Below are 19,460 nucleotides of genomic sequence, written 5' to 3'. Positions count from 1 at the left end.
CACTCCCGACAGGGCTCAGGGGATCCTATGCAGATCCAAGCCAGCTTGGCCACGTGAAAGGTAAGCTCCTTGAACCGCTGTACAGTCTCTCTGTCCTCGCTGTGCAATCTTTGCGAACTCTTGAACCTGAGACCCACACAATCTGCTGAGAGAGACAACCTCACCCGTCCCCCTTTTCACCCCATCCCCCCCACCCCAGGAATCTTTCTGAACTTTGCAGGGGCTCCTCCAGGCTGGATAGCTAATGTCTCAGCTTTTTGTTAGCATCAGCTGGGAGTGGGGGAGAATTCCTGTATTTGCTGATCTTAGGGGGGAAAAATACTTTGAGGAGTTTGAAGAGTTGTTTAACTTTTCAGAATCCTAGCAAAATGCAGAACCAATTTGAGTTCCAGTGGATTCTAATGAAAAGAAATAAAAATAAAACAAAGCACAGTGAAGCAGTAAAATATATACATATATATATATGTATATATATATATATATATATCTGCTGGAACCTATCTGAGAGTTCCCAGTTCCCAACGAACACTATTTGACTGCCCAGTGACATTTAAGTAAGCCTGTTAACTTTTGGGCACCTGCCCCAAATAGGCACCAACTGGCTTTCTCTGAGATTTTCTGAATGTCCCTTTCCTAAGTGGCCTTGATTCCTGATTCATAGTGGGAGATGTCAGGATGGTACTTGTGTGGGCACTGACTGCATCATTAAGCTTGAACCTTGACAAGTGTCTCACACCCGCACCTGTGCAATGCACAGATTGAAATATTCATCATGGGCAGCCTGAAGGTTTCACATGCCATCGACTTTTCCTTCAGACCTGTTTGGTGGCTTTGTTTCGAATTTATTTCCTAGTGTTTAGACTGGAACCCTGCCAGCCTTTCCCCAGAGCTTAACAGCCCCCTGATTTTGGAACTGCCTGGCCTCCTGTCTGGTGAAACCAGTTTTGAATCATCCCCACAACCCGCTATGTATGGAACAGTGTCCTAGAAAGCCAGTTGCAGCTCCACGGATAGGAATTTCTTTTTTTTTTTTTCCCCTTTCTTATCCAAGTTTCAGAAGGTGGAAACCTTCAGACCATTTCAGGCCTGAAGTGGTACATTAAAAAAAAATCTCAGATGGCCCCTCAGGCTGAGTTGATGCTTTGCCTGTAGAAGGCCCAGGTTTGGTCCCTTGATTAGTGACCTCTAAGCACCAAGCCTGGAGCGGTTCCTAAATGACACTGGGTGTGGCCCATAAACAGAACAAAATAAATACAATCTACAGCCAAGTTTAAGTGATGCTTTTGCTTTTCTCATCCCTCGGGGCTTGCCTGGCTGTGGGCCTCAAACATCCTCTCACTCAGCTGTTTCTCTACAGGACTTCCACACTTTATTCGCCAGCCCGAGAGCCTAAACGTCACCAAGAACACAGCCTTCAACCTCACGTGTCAGGCAGAGGGCCCACCTGAGCCCGTCAACATTTTCTGGATTCAGAATAGCAAGCGGGTGAACGAATTGCCCGAAAAATCGCTCTCGGTTCTCACGGTTCCTGGTAAGTCACAGCTGTGCGCGCACCTTCTGACGGTTAGCCGAGTCCTGGCAGGAGGAGCCTTGTGCCACAGCCTGCTGGCATCAGCAGGGCGGCAGGGAGGGTGTGTTCGGTGCCCAGGATTGAACCAAGGCCTCACAAATGCCGGAAATATGTTCTACCAGTGGCTTCCTGACTCATATGTATGTTTTTCTAAATTTATTACTCCTATTTCAATTATTTTCTTCTTCCCTTCCTTTTGTTCTTGCAATGATTGGAGGTTGTGGTGCTCACTGTGTGTGTGTGTGTGGGGGGAGGGGTAGCTACACACTTTAGTTGCAGTGTGCTTGTGGTGCCGGGAACCATATAATGGTAGTGCCGCTGGGTGTGCCCTTGGTTTATGGGCAATCCTGGGTCTCAGACTCATGGGCTCCTGAGTGCATGTCGGTGCTCTGCCTGAGAGCCACAGCCACTTCCTTTTACTCTGTGGCACTTCCTTCCCTTCACCCAGCTCCCTCTGACTTCAATACTTCAGTATCGTGTGTGTAGCAATGGCCTAGAACTATGTGTCTCCAGCCCAGACCTCCTGAGTTTCAGCTCAGGCTCTTGTATCCCATGCATCCTTAATATTGCACAGCGGGTAGGGCATTTGCCTTGCACGCAGCTGACCCGGGTTCTATTCCCAACATCCCATATGGTCCACTGAGCACCACCAGGAGTAATTCCTGAGTGCAAAGGCCAGGAGTAACTCCTGTGCATAGCCTTGTGTGACCCAAAAAGCAAACAGAACTAAACAAAACATTGCTACTTGCTGGGTACTAAGAGATCTCACAGAAAAAGTGTTGGGTTGGAAAGATAATACAGGGATTGAGACAGTTGCCTAGCTTGGGGGTTTGGAGATGAGGAGATAGTACAGCCAGGGCTGTGCTGGTCTTGCACGCAACTGACCTGGGTTTGATCCCCGTCACCCCATATGGTGCCTTGAGCCCCACCATGAGTGATCCCTGAGCACAGAGCCAGGAGTAAGCACAGCTAAGTGAGCACAGTTAAGTGTGGTACAAATAACAACAACAACAAAATAACAAGCCAGTCAACCAAAAATAAAAAGACACTTGCTTTGCAAGTGGCTGGACCCCGGTTCCATCCTAGACTATGAATATGGTTCCCTGAGCACCACCAGAAATAATCCCTGAGGACTGCCAGGTGTGGCCCACCCTTCCCAAAGAAAGTCTTGCTGTTCTCACAGACTCACTACACCCCAAGGATACACCCAACGTACGCTCACGTTGCCCACCCTTCCTTTTTCTCCTTTTCGCCTTACATCAGCAACCCCGGTTGGCCATGTTTCAACAGTAGGTCTGATGTCCGCCTTTCTTCCCTCTCTGCCTCAGGACCTTGGCACATGCCCTCGCCAGTGGGACCAGTACCACGCTGGTCCCTTGGCCTACAGCCTTGTTGAACCCAAATCCGTCCTCCCTTGGGCTATGTCTCACCTTCCTGCTGGAACCGGCAGTAGTTCCCATTGTTCCACTCACAGTCCCTCCTGCCCCTGCCACCTTGGCTCACTCCCTGAGCCAGCCTCCTCCCTGCCTGGGCCCACTGCATGGCTAGCCCAGCATCTCTGCAGGCACATTGCCTTCCTTCCTGCCTCAGGATTCTTGACCTCTGCTGTCTAGAATGTTTCACTGCCCCTCAGTCCCGGTCCTGACTCAACATCACTTCAAAGGGGCCTTTCCCAGTTCCTCTCTGTCCCTGTGGGTCCTCCCTGCCCTAGGTTCCAGGGCCACCCACTTGCACTGACCACAGGCCATCATCGACCTGTTTGTTTAGTCTCGTCTGACTTCTTAGAAAGTCTGCTCAGAGCCAAGTAAGGACTCTGTCCTCTGAGTCACAGAAGCACTCCCTGAGTTTTTATGGCCAGAACAGGTCAGCACGTGAGTGCCACCCCAAGGAAGGGCCTTTGAAGCACTTTTCCAAGCTCCAACTCCAATAAGATTGTTATGGTTTTCTTTGCCTTTAACAGAATTTTCTCTGAACTTCTTCCTATAAGAAGTTGATGATCTGTGACTTCTTTGTTTAAAGTCAGTTTAAAAAGCTAGGCTCCTTTTTCTCTAGAATAGTTGCTCTGAAGTCCTAGAAGGTTGCTTTTTTTTTTCTATTGTGATAAAATGGATATACAATTAAATGCGGACTGGAGCAGTAGTACTGTGGGTAGGGCGTTTGCCTCGCATGCAGCCGACCCGGGTTCAATTCCTCCGCCCCTCTCAGAGAGCCCGGCAAGCTACTGAGAGTATCTTGCCCGCACTGCAGAGCCTGGCAAGCTCCCCGTGGCATATTCGATATGCCAAAAGCAGCAATAAGACGTCTCACAATGGAGACATTACTGGTGCCCACTCAAGCAAATGGATGAACAACGGGATGACAGTGCTACAGTGCTAATTAAATGCAGTCAATTTAAAGGTTTTTTGGTTGTTGTTATTGGGTCACACCTGGCAGTGATCAGGGCTTATTCCTGGCTCTGTGCTCAAGGGTCACTCTTAGAGAGACTTGGGGGGGCCATATGTTGTACCAGAGATCAAACCCACCTTGACTGCATGCAAGACAAATGCCTTAACCCTTATATTATCTCTTCACACTCCCTCACTGGCCCCATACCCCGAACCCATGGGTTTCGATAGAAGTAGACAGTCAGGGCTGGAGTCAGAGTAGGGCACTTGCCTTGCACATGGCTGACCCAGGGTTCAGTCCCTAGGACCCCATATGGTCCCCCGAGCCCTCCAGACATGTGACCTTTGAGAACAGAGTCAGAAGTAAGCCCTGAGCACCTCCAGGTGTGACCCAAAACTAAAACAAAACAAACAACAACAACAACAAAGCAGCCAGTCACCACCTCAGTCTTCACTTCTAAGTCCCTTTGGGTTCCTTCCCATTGGCCCCTACATCCTGTAGTTGGCACAGTTCCGACATCTGTGGTCATCAGTTAGTTTTCTCAGTTTTTCCTCTTAGATAGAATATAGAGTCTAGGTTCGTTTGTTCCCGGTATGCTGGGTTTAGATTCATCTGTGCTGCATGTATCAATAGTCTCTCATTTCACACTTTCCATTGAGCTGTGTTGTAGGAACGTGCTATGTTTTCTTTATCCATTCATTTGGTGGACACTGGGTTGCTTATGGCTGTTGGCTACTATAAATAAAACAGCCTTGACTGTGGGTGTGTAAATCTTTTACAGGACGTGTATTTTTTATTTATTTTATTATTTTATTTTATTTTTTTGCTTTTTGGGTCACACCCGGCTTTGCACAGGGGTTACTCCTGGCTCATGCACTCAGGAATTACTCCTGGTGGTGCTCGGGGGACCATACGGGATGCTGGGAATCAAACCTGGGTTGGCCACGTGCAAGGCAAATGCCCTTTCCGATGTGATATCGCTCCAGCCCCCTACATAGTAAATACAGGAAAATACAGGACATGTATTTTAACTTAATCTTGGATAAATATTTAGGGAAGAATCTGCTGGATTACAGGTTAATCTTTTCTATTTCAGGCAGTCCAATAAATGAGAAATGGGAGATTTTTATAAAAATTATTTTAGTTTAGAAAGTGGTGCACATAAAAAAAAAAAGAAAGTGGTGCACATATATCTGATTACATTTAATATTCAGACACCAATCCCACTATCATTACACCTTTCCACCATCATATCTCAGGTGTTTCCATTCCGAAACCCAATCCTTGACCCAAAGCAGAACTGAAATAATTGTTTGTTATGCTAGAGCGATAGCACAGCAGGTAGGGCATTTACCTTGCACACGGCCGACCCGGGTTCGATTCCTCTGTTCCTCTTGGAGAGCCCGGCAAGCTACTGAGAGTATCTCGCCCGCACGGCAGAGCCTGACAAGCTACTATGGCGTATTCGATATGCCAAAAACAGTAACAAGTCTCACAATGGGGATATTACTGGTGCCCGCTGAAGCAAATCGATGAGCAATAGGATGACAGTGATAGTGACATTGTTTGTTATGAAAAACCGCTGAAAATGCTGCATAACAGTATCCTTAGAGGAGTGTGAAGATTGTTGTATTTCACCCAGGGGCTATTAAACCCGGAGCGATACCACAGCGGGTAGGGCCTTTGCCTTGCATGTGGCCAACTCGGGTTCGATTCCTCCATCCCTTTTGGGGAGACTGGCAAGCTACCGAGAGTTTCCTGCCCACATGGCAGAGCCTGGCAAGCTACCCATGGCGTATTCGATATGCCAAAAACAGTAACAAGAAGTCTCACAATGGAGTTACTGGTGCCCATTTGAGCAAATCAGTGAGCAATGGGACGACAGTGCTACAGTGCTACAAAAGAGATCACTAACTTGTTGTTAAAGGTTGAGTCTTGAGTGCTTTTATATATATATATATATATATTTAAAATTAAGATGCATAATCTGTGAAAGGAGAACTTTAGGAACAAGCAAATTAGAGTGGGAAGCATATATTACCTATATATATATATATATAGGTATATGTATACCTATATATATATATGTAAAAACAGTATTTTCCTCTAAGATTGGTTGCCTCCTACTTTGAACCCCATCAAATGTGGTGTGGTACTCTTGGAGTATGGGTAAGATGTGTCCTACGAAGTGTCCAGGAACATGGTCACTTGTGGGTGAGGCTCGGCCCAAGCATGTGGAGAGTGGCTGTGAGCATGGGGGCAATTGAGTTCTGAAGGTTTTCGGGTGCTGGGACTGGGTCCCTTGGGGCAGGAGGGGGTGTCTCACCTGCCCCCACTCTCACCAAAATGGGATATCTTTATGGTTTCATTTTGCATGTCATTTCCCTCATGTCCATTTTATATTCAATTTAGAAAAGATTTTTTTTTTTTTGCTTTTTGGGTCACACCCAGCAATGCACAGGGGTTACTCCTGGCTTTGCACTCAGGAATTACTCCTGGCAGCGCTTGGGGGACCATATGGGATGCCGGGGATCGAACCCGGCTCGGCCGCGTGCAAGGCAAACGCCCTACCCGCTGTGCTATCACTCCAGCCCCAATTTAGAAAAGATTTTAAACATCTTCTCTGGTCCTTACTAATGAGTATATTGTCTTTTTTGTGTCATTTTAGAACTTTTGCCAATTCCCATACAAATTTTAGGATCAAATTGCCAATTTTAACCTCCAAAGTATGCTGTATTTTGTTTTAACCACTTTAGATTTAAAGATCAATGTAGGGGAAATGATACCTTAATCATACTATGATTTTTCAGTCCATAAACATAATTCCCCTGCTTCTGTAGGGGAATTTTTTGGGGGGAGTCACACCCGGCATTGCTTAGGGGTTACTCCTGGCTCTTACTCAGGAATCACTCCTTGTGGGTCTTGGGAGACCATATGGAATGCTGGGGGATCAAACCCAGGCCAGCTGTGTGCAAGGTAAGTACCTTAAACACTGTAATATCTCTCTGGCCCCAAAGTTTATTTTGAAGTGTTTGATGGTTTGATATGAGTAAATAGCATATTGAATTTCCTTTTCTACCTATTTACTATTAAAATATAGAAAATAGATGACTTTTTTTACATTGATATGATATCCTAAAATATTGCTATATTCAATTATTTGATCTAAGAACTTGTATTGTTATAGAGTACTTGGACTTTCTGTGCTACCTGCAGATAAGACAACTTTATTTCTACCTCTTCCTTTGGCAGTTTTGGAGGGGAGCGAGGGCAGGGCACACTTGGCTGTGCTAAGGGTTTATTTCTGACTCCTGGCTCAGGGATCACTCCTGATAGTGCTCAAGGGGCTTTATGTGGAGCTAGGGTATGGAAACGGGATCAGCCACATGCAAGGCAAGCACCCTCCCTACTGTCCTACCTCTCCAATTCTCAAGCTTTAGTTTCTTATCTCCTGTTCCGTTCTGGATTTCACTGGCCAAGATGTGTAGTACGATGCTGAATAAAAGTGATAGGAAAGGATGTTACAATTCTCAGCTGTAACACTTAAAGGTATCAAATAAGATTAAACGGTGGGGTTTTTATATGCACCCTTCATTTGGTTGAGTACATTTCTTCCCATTCCCCAATTTTCTGGTCTCTTTAGTTTTATTTATTAATTTTTCTTGTTTTTCAGGGCACACCAGTGGTGCTCAGGGCTTACTTCTGACTCCTGGCTCTGCTCAGGGATCACTTCTGGTGGGGCTCAGGAGGCCATATGTGGTGCTGGGGATCAAACACCAGTTGACCACGTGCCAGACAAGTGCCTTTCCCACTGTACTATCTCTCCAGCCCCATTTTTAGATTTTATTATGATGGGGGTCAAATATTTTAAATTGATTTTCTGCATCAACTGAGGCCCAGTAATAGCACAGCGGGTAAGGCGTTTGCCTTGCATGTGGCCGACCTGGGTTCAATTCTCCCATCCCTCTCAGAGAGCCCGGCAAGCAACCGAGAGTATCCCGCCCGCATGGCAAAACTTGGCAAGCTACCCATGGCACATTCGTTATGCCAAAGACAGTAACAACAAGTCTCACAATGGAGACATTACTGGTTCCCGCTCAAACAAATCGAGGAGCAACGGGATGACAGTTATACAGTGACAGTGACAGTGATCAACTGAGATGACCATATGTTTCTCCTTTAATCTCTTGCTGTGGAAAACAAATTGGTTTGATTTTCAAATGTGAAAAGCAATTTGGCATTCCTGAGCTAAAGGACTTGGCCGTGATGGTGGATTTATGATTTGCTGATATTTAGTTAATGAGTTTTCCGTTTGTTTATTCTGTTTCACCCTCAATCTAGGATTTATTGTTGTACAGTAGTTCAAGTCAGATGCTAACTACCCAGAGTTCATATAAACCCCACAAGTTAAGGACAAAGTGTATGACTTCAAATACCAGCCACAAGTCGAGGAGAGGGGAAGGGGCAGGGTCCCCTGCACTTCTTACTGACTGCCTATAAATTTGGACATTCCTCTGACCCCAACCAGTTCAATAATTTGCTAGAAGTCACCAGCTTCTGGGAAAAGTTACTAAACTTAACAATTACAGGTTTTTTGGGAGGGTCACAACCGGCGATGCACAGGGGTTACTCCTGGCTCTGCACTCAGGAATTACTCCTGGTGGTGCTCGGGGGATCATATGAGATGCTGGGAATCGAACCCAGCCGCGTGCAAGGCAAACACCCTACCCTCTGTGCTATCACTCCAGCCCCCAATTACAGTTTCATTGCAAAAGAATGAGGTGCCAGAGTGACTGATTAAATCACCAGTCTGTGTTTGGGCACCACAGCCGGACTCCTAATCCCTCCCCGAGGTGTGTGGTGAGTAGTTTAATTCAGAGGGCTGGAAGACTAACTCTCTATTCCCGTGGCTGGCCCTTCTGCTAACCCCTCCCCATTCTGAGCCCTGCCATGAGTCACCTTGTTTGCATAGTAAAGTCAGTGCCATTACTCAGGAAATCGAAGGGGACAAAAGCCAGCCAAAGCAGTTATGATACAATGTGCAAGAGGAAAATTGGCTGCAGTTCCATTCCTGACATGGCCATTCTGGGCGTTAGGGCACTGTTGATCTCATAAAACTCATTTGAAAGTATTCCCACTTCCTCGCTTTTCTATAAGAGCTCAGTAGCATTTGTGTGACTTGTGAAAAAACAGTCACAGCCTGGTGCTTTGATGGGACACTGCGTTTCCACACCACACTTGAGCCGTTTCTCAAAGTTCCTGTTTGGGGTGCTAGGTGCCGAGGACGATCGGACCCGAGACAGAGTTGGGGACTTTGTGACCAAGTACATCACGTGTGAATGTCAAGCTGGGAGTGTTTGCAGGACGATGCCCATTCTGTGTTGCAGTGACCTCCTGTGAAACTTTCCAATCCTTTCTTGGAGAATGCTAAGTAGGGACATGGTCTAAATAGCCCCAATTGTTGGGCCAGCTTTGAGGACGCCTATTGTGAGCGGGAAAGTCATAGACTTCCCTTCTGATAGCAAGACTTGTTTCCCCTGTGATGTCAGAGCAGTCAGGAAGAGATGCGAGCAAAGAAGCACTTTGTTATTCTGAGTCAACAAAATCAATTTCAAAGGTTACGTGCTGTATGAGTCCCTTGACAAACATCCTCAGAGTCATTAAGTTCCAGTGCCAGCCTTACCAGGGGCAAGATTCGGGCCAGGTTATCCTCAAAGGAGTCGTCTCTTTTGGGTGATGAAACAGTTGTGTACCTATAATCCATAAATCTGTATCTGTTGTAAAATCCCACAGAACTAGATGTTCTCCCGAATTAAGTAAAAAAAAAAATTTTTTTTTAAAGCTGGAGACATAAGGTCTGCATTTGAGCTAATTATATATTACCAAAGTTATTTTCCTGGCACTCATCATATTCTGGATCATGAGCCATGATTATAAATTCAGACCACTTGAGGAAGCTGGGTAAGGGGTAGTTCTGGGACTCTATTACTATTTCTGCAACTTCTTGTAAATCAAAAGTGATTCTGGGGGCCGGAGTGATAAAACAGTGGATAGGGCATTTGCCTTGCACAAGGCCAACGTGGGCTCAATCCTCGGCATCACATATGGTCCCCCAAGCACTGCCAGGAGTTAATTCCTGAATGCAGAGCCAGAAGTAACCCCTGAGCATTTTTGGGTATGACCCAAAAAGCAAAAGTAAATAAATAGGGGCTAGAGCTATAGCACAGCGGGTAGGTCGTTTGCCTTGCACGCGGCCGACCCGGGTTCGATTCCCAGCATCCCATATGGTCCCCTGAGCATGGCCAGGAGTGGTTTCTGAGTGCAGAGACAGGAGCAACCCCTGTACATCGCTGGGTATGACCCAAAAAGCAAAATATAAATAAATAAAGATTTTTTGTTCTTTACAAAGTGATTCTGACTGTGAGTATTCTCGCTGTTCTGATTTTGTAATAATCAGAGTAGATTTGTTATAATAAGACCATGATTGTGTCCCCAGGCCTAATTCTTTACTACCTAGGTCTGACTTTAGAAATGTTGGTGATAAATTAAGGGCAGAAAGTGATTCTGAAACAAAATTGTTGTTTCTATTCACAAAGTATTTTTAGTTTTGTCATCAACATAAATGAGTCCCAAATAAAAAGCAAAACTACAAAAAAGCTTTTGCTGCATGACATTTATTGGTGGAATGTGTTATCACTCAGCAGTTAATAGCCCCCACACGGACATATAGACTAATGTTACTCCACCACTGGAGTTACTCCCATGTTACTCCCAGGCAGTTTCTTTATATAAAATAGGTTAAAGATAACAGCAGTGACTAATTTTTTTTTTAATTTAGGAAAGTCAGTAAAATTATCAATGTAAAGCCTTTGGTACAGTCCACAGAAGTAATTCAAATGCTGATGTTTTAAAAACATCTTATATGTAATTAACGCACACCTTTAGGCTATTTTTTCTATTATGAATTGTGGCTGTAGGCTAATTTTTCTGTTTAAAAGCATTCAAGGACTGGATCTAGTACAAGATTAAGACACTAACCTTGTATGTGACTGATCATTTTGATCCCCAGCACTACATGGTCCCTTGAGCATCATTGGTAGCAGTCCTGGAGGCCCTAAAGCCTTGCCAGGATGGTCTAAGTCATTCCTAAACCACACTGAAACTCAGGCCTGGGTGACCAAAAATCACCAGGATGGAGCCTGCGTCTCTGAGCATCTCTTGGGAGGCCCTCCAAAGTAATAATAGTAGTAATGTTTAAATTCCTATTTAGAAAAAAAATAAGCTAGATTCCATTCAGTTATTTGGATATTATTCCTGATACAAGAATAATAATGAGAAATTCCATTCTGTATGTATTCTATTTGATATATGCTATATTCTATAATAATATCACTGTATCACCATATCACTGTATCACTGTCATCCCATTGTTCATCAATTTTCTCGAGCGGGCGCCAGTATATTATTATAGCACTGTAGCATTGTCATCCCGTTAATCATCGATTTGCTTGAGTGGGCACCAGTAACATCTCCATTGTGAATCTTGTTGTTGCTGTTTTTGGCATATCAAATATGCCGTGGGGAGCTTGCCAGGCTCTGCCGTGCAGGTGGGATACTCTTGGTAGCTTGCCGGGCTCTCCGAGGGGGATAGAGGAATTGAACCCGGTCGGCCATGTGCAAGGTCAACGTCCTACCCGCTGTGCTATATAATAACTAAAAAATGTATTCTCATTTCTAATTCTCCCACGTGTTCTCTGTATAAACCTCATAGCAAGCTGTGGCATATTTTTAGTCCCTGTCTTGTAGATGAGAAGCAAATATAGATCTACTTGCCCCAGGTGTGTCACAGGGCAGTTGGAGTGATCCTAACAAAATGTCACTCCCAGCAGACTAGCTTTCTTGGAAATGCAGGTTTCTTACCAATTCAAAGGCAGCAGCCTTGGTGCAATCACTTGATACTCTTCCCGGACTCTCCCCTCACTCCCCAGTGTAGATAGACTTAGGCCCACTTTGTTACCCCAAGGTTCCCCTGGGGTATTGTACTGACCTATCCTCCTGGACCTATGTACTGAGAAGCTACCTCTGGCCCCTGAATTTAAAATCACAATTCACTTCCTGCCCACTCTTTTTGCTTTAGAATGAGTCTGGCACCAATTAGCTTCTGTTAGAGCATGTACTTGGCTGTCACTTGCAGTTATTATTTCCTGCACATTTCCCTCCATGAATTGTGAGCTCAGCCAGGACAGAGATTCTGGTTGGTTCTTGGCTGTATCCCAAAATGGCACGCACTAAATATCCCATAAATATTGGTTGAGTTAATAAATTCTGGACGAGAGTGGTTACCAAAATAATGAGCTCCTTCATGTAGACAACAGTATTCTTCTATTACTTCTTGGGGTAGAAAGATGATGGGGTGGTGGAGACATGGAAGAATGATTAGCTGAGTCCAGAACTCAAAGAATTGTCCTGAACTGTCCTCTGAGAAGCTGCTTCCTCAGCATCCGTGACAGTCCTTCCCTTCAGGAAACCTCCCATTACTGAATGTTCCTTAAAATATCTGTCAGACCTTGTGGCAGAGACTTTTTGTAAATCAACAGTAGGCTGAGCAAGAGGGGTATGAAACTATGTAGCTCTAAGAAAGAAATAATCATGCAATTTTTAGCAATTTTTAGTAACATAGATAAAAGTAGAGGATATCATGCTGAGTAAAGTCTGTCAGAAGGAAAGGGATAGATATAGAACCATCTCTATCATATGTGGGACTAAGATACACAGCAAGGGAGCAACAAAGGGCCAAAGGCAACCCAGTGGGAGAACTGATCCACACAACTGCGTTCTAGGGGGTTGGGAGGAAGGCGTGTTAGGGTCCTTGAGAGAGTAGGGGGTCACTGGTGATGGGTGTGGTGTTGGAATTATGTGCATATGAGGAACCATTATTAATAATATTGTAAACAATGGAATTTCAAGTAAGACTTATTTTAAAAATGAGGAGTGGGGGGGGGGCTGGAGTAATAGCACAGTGAGTAGGGCGTTTGCCTTGCACATGGCCGACCCCGGTTCGATTCCCAGAATCCCATATGGTCCCCTGAGCACTGCCAGGATTAATTCCTGAGTGCAGAGCCAGGAAGAACCCCTGTACATCGCCAGGTGTGACCCAAAAAGCAAAAAAAATAAATTAAATTAAATAAAATGAGGCGTGTGAAACATGTCAAGAGGTCACAGAGTTGAGGGGCTTAGGGGTGTCCCTGCAACAGTTTCTACAGGGCTCAGGTGCCTGGAACACTCAGGGCTGATTTTCTCCACAAAGGTTTGGGCTATGAAATGACAGATTCTGTTCCAGTGGGGTGATAGTCGTCATGAGGGAGAACAGAAGGGGCAGAGGGAGCCGGCATTACTTGTGTCGAGTGGCTTTATTCCACCAGGCTTATAAGCGACTTTCTAGTTTGGAAGCCAGCACCATTAAGCACTGACGACTGTTTGCCACACACCACCCGTGTAGTTTTGGAGACGGTGAACCAGCTAGCACCTCACTTGACTGGCGTCTCTGTGACCTAGGGAACACCCGGCCCCTAGGGAGAGCTTCTGTAGTAAGTAGATGTTTTGGCCACGGCCGGAAATATGGTGGGGGAACTTGTGCAGAGAATTTGCTACAGACTTTTCTTTTCCTGAAAAATATATATGCTTTGGAGAGAGACCCAGAGAAGAACTTCAGCTCCCCACTCGCCCTGAGACCATGGCCCAGAATTAGCAGGTCCACTCTCAACCTTGATAAACCTTGCAGAACCCAAGACTATGGGTCGCCTGGTCTTGTAGGGGACCTCTAAGTGGAGAAGAGTGTCAGTGAACTCAGTCCACCTCCTGTTTTGGAGGCTCACACTTCCCCTCACGGCTACTTGGCAATGTGATGCACAGTTTGTCCTCAGGGGTTTTGGCAAGAGTAATTGAGGTCACATGACTGGTTTTAGTTGATTAAATTTTATTATTTACTTGCTTTCTGATATTTATCTGCTTAGATACATACACTGTGGACTGGAGTGATAGCACAGTGGGTAGGGCGTTTGCCTTGCATGTGGCCAACCCGGGTTCCATTCCTTCGTCCCTCTCAGAGAGCCTGGCAAGCTACCGAGAGTATCCCATCACACGGCAGAGCCTGGCAAGCTATCCGTGGTGTATTTAATATGCCAAAAACAGTAACAAGTTTCACAATGGAGAGGTTACTGGTGCCCACTGGAGCAAATTGATGAACAATGGGAGACAGTGCCACAGTGCTACAGTTACATACATAGCAGTTGTGTCAAAACTCTCTGTACTTCTGTCTGGGCCAGAGCTAAATGTTTTCCATAGAAGCCAGGCTTTGCAAGTAACGCCAATGTAAGTGGGATCTTACATTGGATGTTCTGGAGGCCAAAAGTGGTGCTTGATCAATCACCCAGGCCTGTCTGTGAAACCAGAATCAGCCCCTGTAGGTCTCTTCTTCCCTGAAATCCCTGTCTAAAAAGGTGGTCGGAGTTCAGAGGTCACCTTCTGCTTGCAGATCACCTCCTGGCACCCCTCTCTTCCTTTGCAAAATCAAGAAGACTCCTTCTTTGACTTATCTGTGATGGGAATTATAAGCATGTTTTGCTTGTGACACCTCCAGGGATCGCCCCTCTCTAGTGGATGTGCTCATACATCCTTCGCTATAGTGCTCCAGAGACCTCACAGTCTGCTGTGGGGCCAGCAATCCCAGAGACAGAGCGTCAGGACCATGTTGGGCTCATATGAGCTGCACTGGGGTTCAAACTCAAAACCTCATGGTTGCTAGGCTCCTCTTTGATTTAGCCTGAGTCATGGAACATAAGTTATCAAAAGCTTTGCTGTTAACATCACTATAGGCCTTAAAAGTTGAGAACCCAGCTTTTTTTTTTCTTTTTGTGTCACACCGAGCGATCTCAGGAATCACACTCCTGGCGGCGGTGCTTGTGGGACCATATGAGATGCCGCAAGGCAAAAGCCCTACCCACTCTACTATCGCTCTGGTCCCCCCAGCTATTTTTGTTTATGTGAACTCCATCTATTGAGATGTTCTGAATCTGAAATGAAAATTAAGATGCAAGGATACCCGAGCACATACCTCAATAGTTAATTGAGCTAGTGACCTCATCACACATTGCCCAGCCTCTGGAAAATTCCACCGCACATTCCTGAAAGCATGGAGGAGAAAGGACAAATCATATCCCCTTTGGTGTGTGGTGTTGTGATTCAAACCTGGCGCCTTACACATGTGAGGCATGAACTGTACCACAGAACCACATCCCAGCCCAACACCTTGTGATGATTGCAGAATGAATTTCCACAGAGAGGAGCCCTGAGGAAGACCTTAAGGACTCCCAGTGGTCTCCTTGCCATGTTCTGAAATTTGCTGCTCTTTTCTCTTGGTTCAAGGTTAGGAAATTTCCAGAACTCCACATAGCAAATTCCAAAGAGTGCCCAGTAAAGGCATTGCCCTGCCAGTGAAATTTCACATTTTACATTTAAGAATGTCATGCATTGTTCCAATCCATTGTGCCCTACCAATAATTATAAAGATGACCAAGAAGAACCTTGTTTCTAATGGCAGTGTATTGGTGCATTTCGGTTACCAAGAAATTTCAGAGGAAAGGGCTGGAGTGACAATACAGTGGATAGGACATTTGCCTGCATGCACCCAACCCAGGTTCGATCCCCAGCACCCCACATGGTCCACTGAGCACCGCCAGGAGTAATTCCTGAGTACAGAGCCAGGAGTAACCCCTGTGCATCGCTGAATGTGACCCCAAAAGCCAAAAAAGAAAAAAAGAAAAAAAATGTCAGAGGGCAATTCGTTGAGGGCTTTAGACACAGAACGAGATGCAGTGCTGCAGGGGAAGTCACCCAGCACAGCTCATTACTTGACGATGGATAAGGATTAACCCAGAAAGGGATCCCAGTTCCCATTAACCACGATGGTATAGATGCAGAATACACCATTAAGGCAGTTTTACTTTACACTGTTTTAGTTGTTATTTGTTACGTGATAACATTTCTGTGGAGGCCATACCTAGTCTTACTGGGGGCTCCTAGGACCCTTGGGGGCCATATGGTACAAGGATCAAACCAGGGTCTCACATATATTAGGCATATGCTCTACCAATTGATGAAGCACATTCCTGCTTGGAAATTTTACCTAAAACGTCAGGATAGGACTGGAGAGAGTACAGCAGGTAAGGCGCTTACCTCACAGTCAGCTGTTGCATGGAGCAGGGCAGGAGCAACTCCATCATGCCTGGTTCCTGCTTCACGTTTTGTTTTACTTAAACCTTTTTGTTTTTCTTAAAACCCCGTTTCCCCCACCCTGGCCATCCGCAAGGGAAGGACAACTGGGCTGAAAACTGGGCCTTGGCAAGCAGTTTCATAACCGCTATTTACTGTCCATAGAAGCCACCCAGACGCAAGCAGGGTGAGCAGCCGCCAGAATGTTCTGAAAACATGTCTAGATCACCTATCTGTAACTGCTTATTTGTACTGCTTGAAATTATGTTTGCTTCTCAATCATGAATGAATCATGAAACTTGCATTTTCACTTACATTTTTGTTAAAATTTGTATGTGCGGGTGAGAATGCAAGCAGATATAAACATTAACTATAAAACTTGCAGCTTTTCCCTGGCTCGGGGTCTTGCTTGGGCCTGCGTGCCTAGAAGCTTGACCCCAGCTAGCTGGCTTAATAAACTCCGCTTGTGTGTTACATTACTGGCTGAACTCTGTGCAGGTTCAGAGAGGGGGAAATTATCGACACCAGACCCTAACACAGCAAACCTAGGTTTGATTCCTGGAATCATATATGGTCTCCTAAGCACCCCCAGGGGTGATCCCTGAGCACCGAGCCAGGAATAAACCCTGAGTACAAGCAAAAGCAAAATAAAACAAGCAAGCCATTCAGGGTGTCTGAAACTGCATTTTTTTGGGTAGTGATGTAAAGTATAACGATTTTTTTTGGTGGGGCTACAGGCTGCTCTCAGCAGTGTGCAGGGCTTACTCTTGGCACTGCACTCCAGAATCACTCCTGGCAGGCTCAGAGAACTCTACAGGGTGCAGGGATCGTACCCGAGTCTGCTGCGTACAAGGCAAATGCCTTACCCACTGTACTATCTCTCTGGACCCTAAAGTATAAAGATTTTAAAGGTGCAAACTTTAAAATGCGTGAAAGGCTACATGCCTTTTAGAATTCTTTGTGAGGATGCCTCTCAGCCACACCAACTCCTGAAGTTGCTGTGAAGTTCGCCTGTGGAGCTGGGGCTCATACACGATCCTTTCAGTGAAATATATGTTCTCTGGTTCATGACATGGGTGGGCATCCTGCATTCCGCTCTCACTTGAGGGGAAATGACTGAGACTTGAACAGGGATGGCTCCAACCTAGAATTTTAATCTTTTAGCACTTGAAATTGTCCAAAGAATTTACTTCAACAATCCAGCATAGGATTTCCCTCCACTCTGAGGGAACTACTTCTCACCTTAGAAACTTAAAACAGGGGCCAGAGTGATAGTATAGCGGGTAGAGCATTTGCCTTGCACACGGTCAACCTGGATTCGATCCCCGGCATCCCATATGGTCCCCTGAGCATTGTCAGGAGTAATTCCTGAATGCAGAGCCAGGAGTAACCCCTGAGTATCACCAGGTGTGACACCTCCCTCCCCCCCACAAAAGAGAAAAAAAGCAAAAAAAAAAATACAGCCTTTAAAAATCTGGGTCCCAGAACATTGGTGGTAGAGAATGGGCACTGGTGGAGGGATGGGTACTTGATCATTGTGTGACTGAAATGTAATCACGAAAGTTTAGAAAGTTTATAAGTCTATAACTGTATCTCATGGTGATTCATTAAAAAGTTTAAAAAATTAAAAATTAATTTAAATAAAAATCTGGGTCCCAAAAGAGAGCATGTAGGATTTTTGCCTGGCACTGCTGACCCAGATTCAATCCCAATATCCCATATGGTTCCCTGAACCTGCTAAAAAAGATCTCTGAGCACAAAGCCAGGAGTAAATCCTGAGCACTGCCAGGTGTGACCCAAAAGCCAAAAGATGAAAAAGAAAATTAAAACACCCCAAATCTCTTTCATGTCCTCACATAACGTTCTTCTAGAGAAATAAAGGCTGCTGCGGAGCTGGGGCACAGTTGTAGAGGTTCCTTTTTCCACTTGAAGCAGCAGAAAGCCGACTTCAGTCTAGATGGAAAAGAACAAAATCCCCTCAACACTGAGTTTTCTGGGCACATCCGATCTGCCAGGAAAAACGCCAGCATGAAATGGATCAGATGTGCTTTTTTTTATCCTGAATTCCTCTCAGGCATCTGGGCCACCCAGCCCTGGCACAGCTCTACGGCGCAGGCATCCCACGTGGCGCGGCCAGACGTGGCTGATGCCTGACTGGCTTTGCTCAGATGCTGACTCCTCCTGGACTTGTCAAATATTTAACTACTCTGTTAACAACAAGCTTTGAACTTTGAAAACATCAGCTGGAAAATTTCCTACACAAGTATATGAGTCGACGAAAACAAGCGTTTCAGGCAAGAAGCAAAAGGTGGCATGTTTCCAAGAATTTTATCTGCTTAACTATCTCTCCAGTACGTGATGTGAGCTGTGGGTCCAGTGACATCTAGTTACAGAGACAGAGAATTTCCCAATTTAACTGATAGACGCATAGAGTCTATATTCATATGTGATCTGCACTTCTTTTTCATTCCACTTTTCTTCTCTTTATTGTTGCAGTGATTGAGGTGGGGGTGGGGGGCGTGGAGACAGGGAGGGGAGTCTGTTCATTCTTGGTGGTACAATAGAAACAGCATGACCTTTTGTGGCACTGGGAGTCCAAACAGCAGTGCCACTGGGACTGTGATACATCGGCATGTATCAACCGATGACAGTATCAACCGATGACAAGCACTTGGCCTTGGATTACATAACTGAGATTACTAAGCAGTGGGGGGAGGTAATGGGGAATAATGAGGGGGACTGGAGGTGACATAGGGACAGTGGTGGGGGTCTTGGGTGCTTTTTTTGTGGTGGGGTGCAGTAACTTTGTACATCAAAGCCATAAACCAATACTATTACAATCATGTAACCACAGCTATAGCACTGTAGCACTGTCATCTCTGTTGTTCATTGATTTGCTCGAGCGGGCACCAGTAACATCTCCATTGTGAGACTTGTTGTTACTGTTTTTGGCATATCGAATATGCCATGGAGAGCTTGCCAGGCTCTGCTGTGAGGGCGGGATACTCTTGGTAGCTTGCTGGGCTCTCTGAGAGGGATGGAGGAATCAAACCTGGGTCAGCCACATGCAAGGCAAATGCCCTGTCACTGTGCTATCGCTCCAGTCCAACCACAACTGTAATAAGAATATTTTTTAACTAATAAAGACAAAAAATGGTAATGGTTTTATATTTATAGAGACACTGTAGAATTGTACTGAGTATTCCCAAAGCCCCCTGCTTTCTCTGTCTCTGTC

The 19,460-nt window shown here is 45.4% G+C and overlaps 1 protein-coding gene and 1 pseudogene across 1 annotated transcript in view; both read left to right on the top strand.

Moving 5' to 3' along the window:
• The window catches only part of MERTK (MER proto-oncogene, tyrosine kinase), a 122,654-nt gene that overhangs the window by 44,729 nt on the left and 58,465 nt on the right, over window positions 1-19,460 (top strand). Inside the window, exon 4 of the mRNA XM_055122673.1 lies at window positions 1,358-1,531. Coding sequence (XP_054978648.1) covers window positions 1,358-1,531 — 174 coding nt within the window. The remainder of the gene's footprint in view (window positions 1-1,357; window positions 1,532-19,460) is intronic.
• On the top strand, window positions 10,374-10,501 carry LOC129400606 (small nucleolar RNA SNORA72; annotated as a pseudogene).

Source organism: Sorex araneus, chromosome X (genome assembly GCF_027595985.1).
Source record: "Sorex araneus isolate mSorAra2 chromosome X, mSorAra2.pri, whole genome shotgun sequence".
NCBI classification, from domain to species: Eukaryota; Metazoa; Chordata; class Mammalia; order Eulipotyphla; family Soricidae; genus Sorex; species Sorex araneus.
This window is presented reverse-complemented; position numbering and strand designations above follow the sequence as displayed.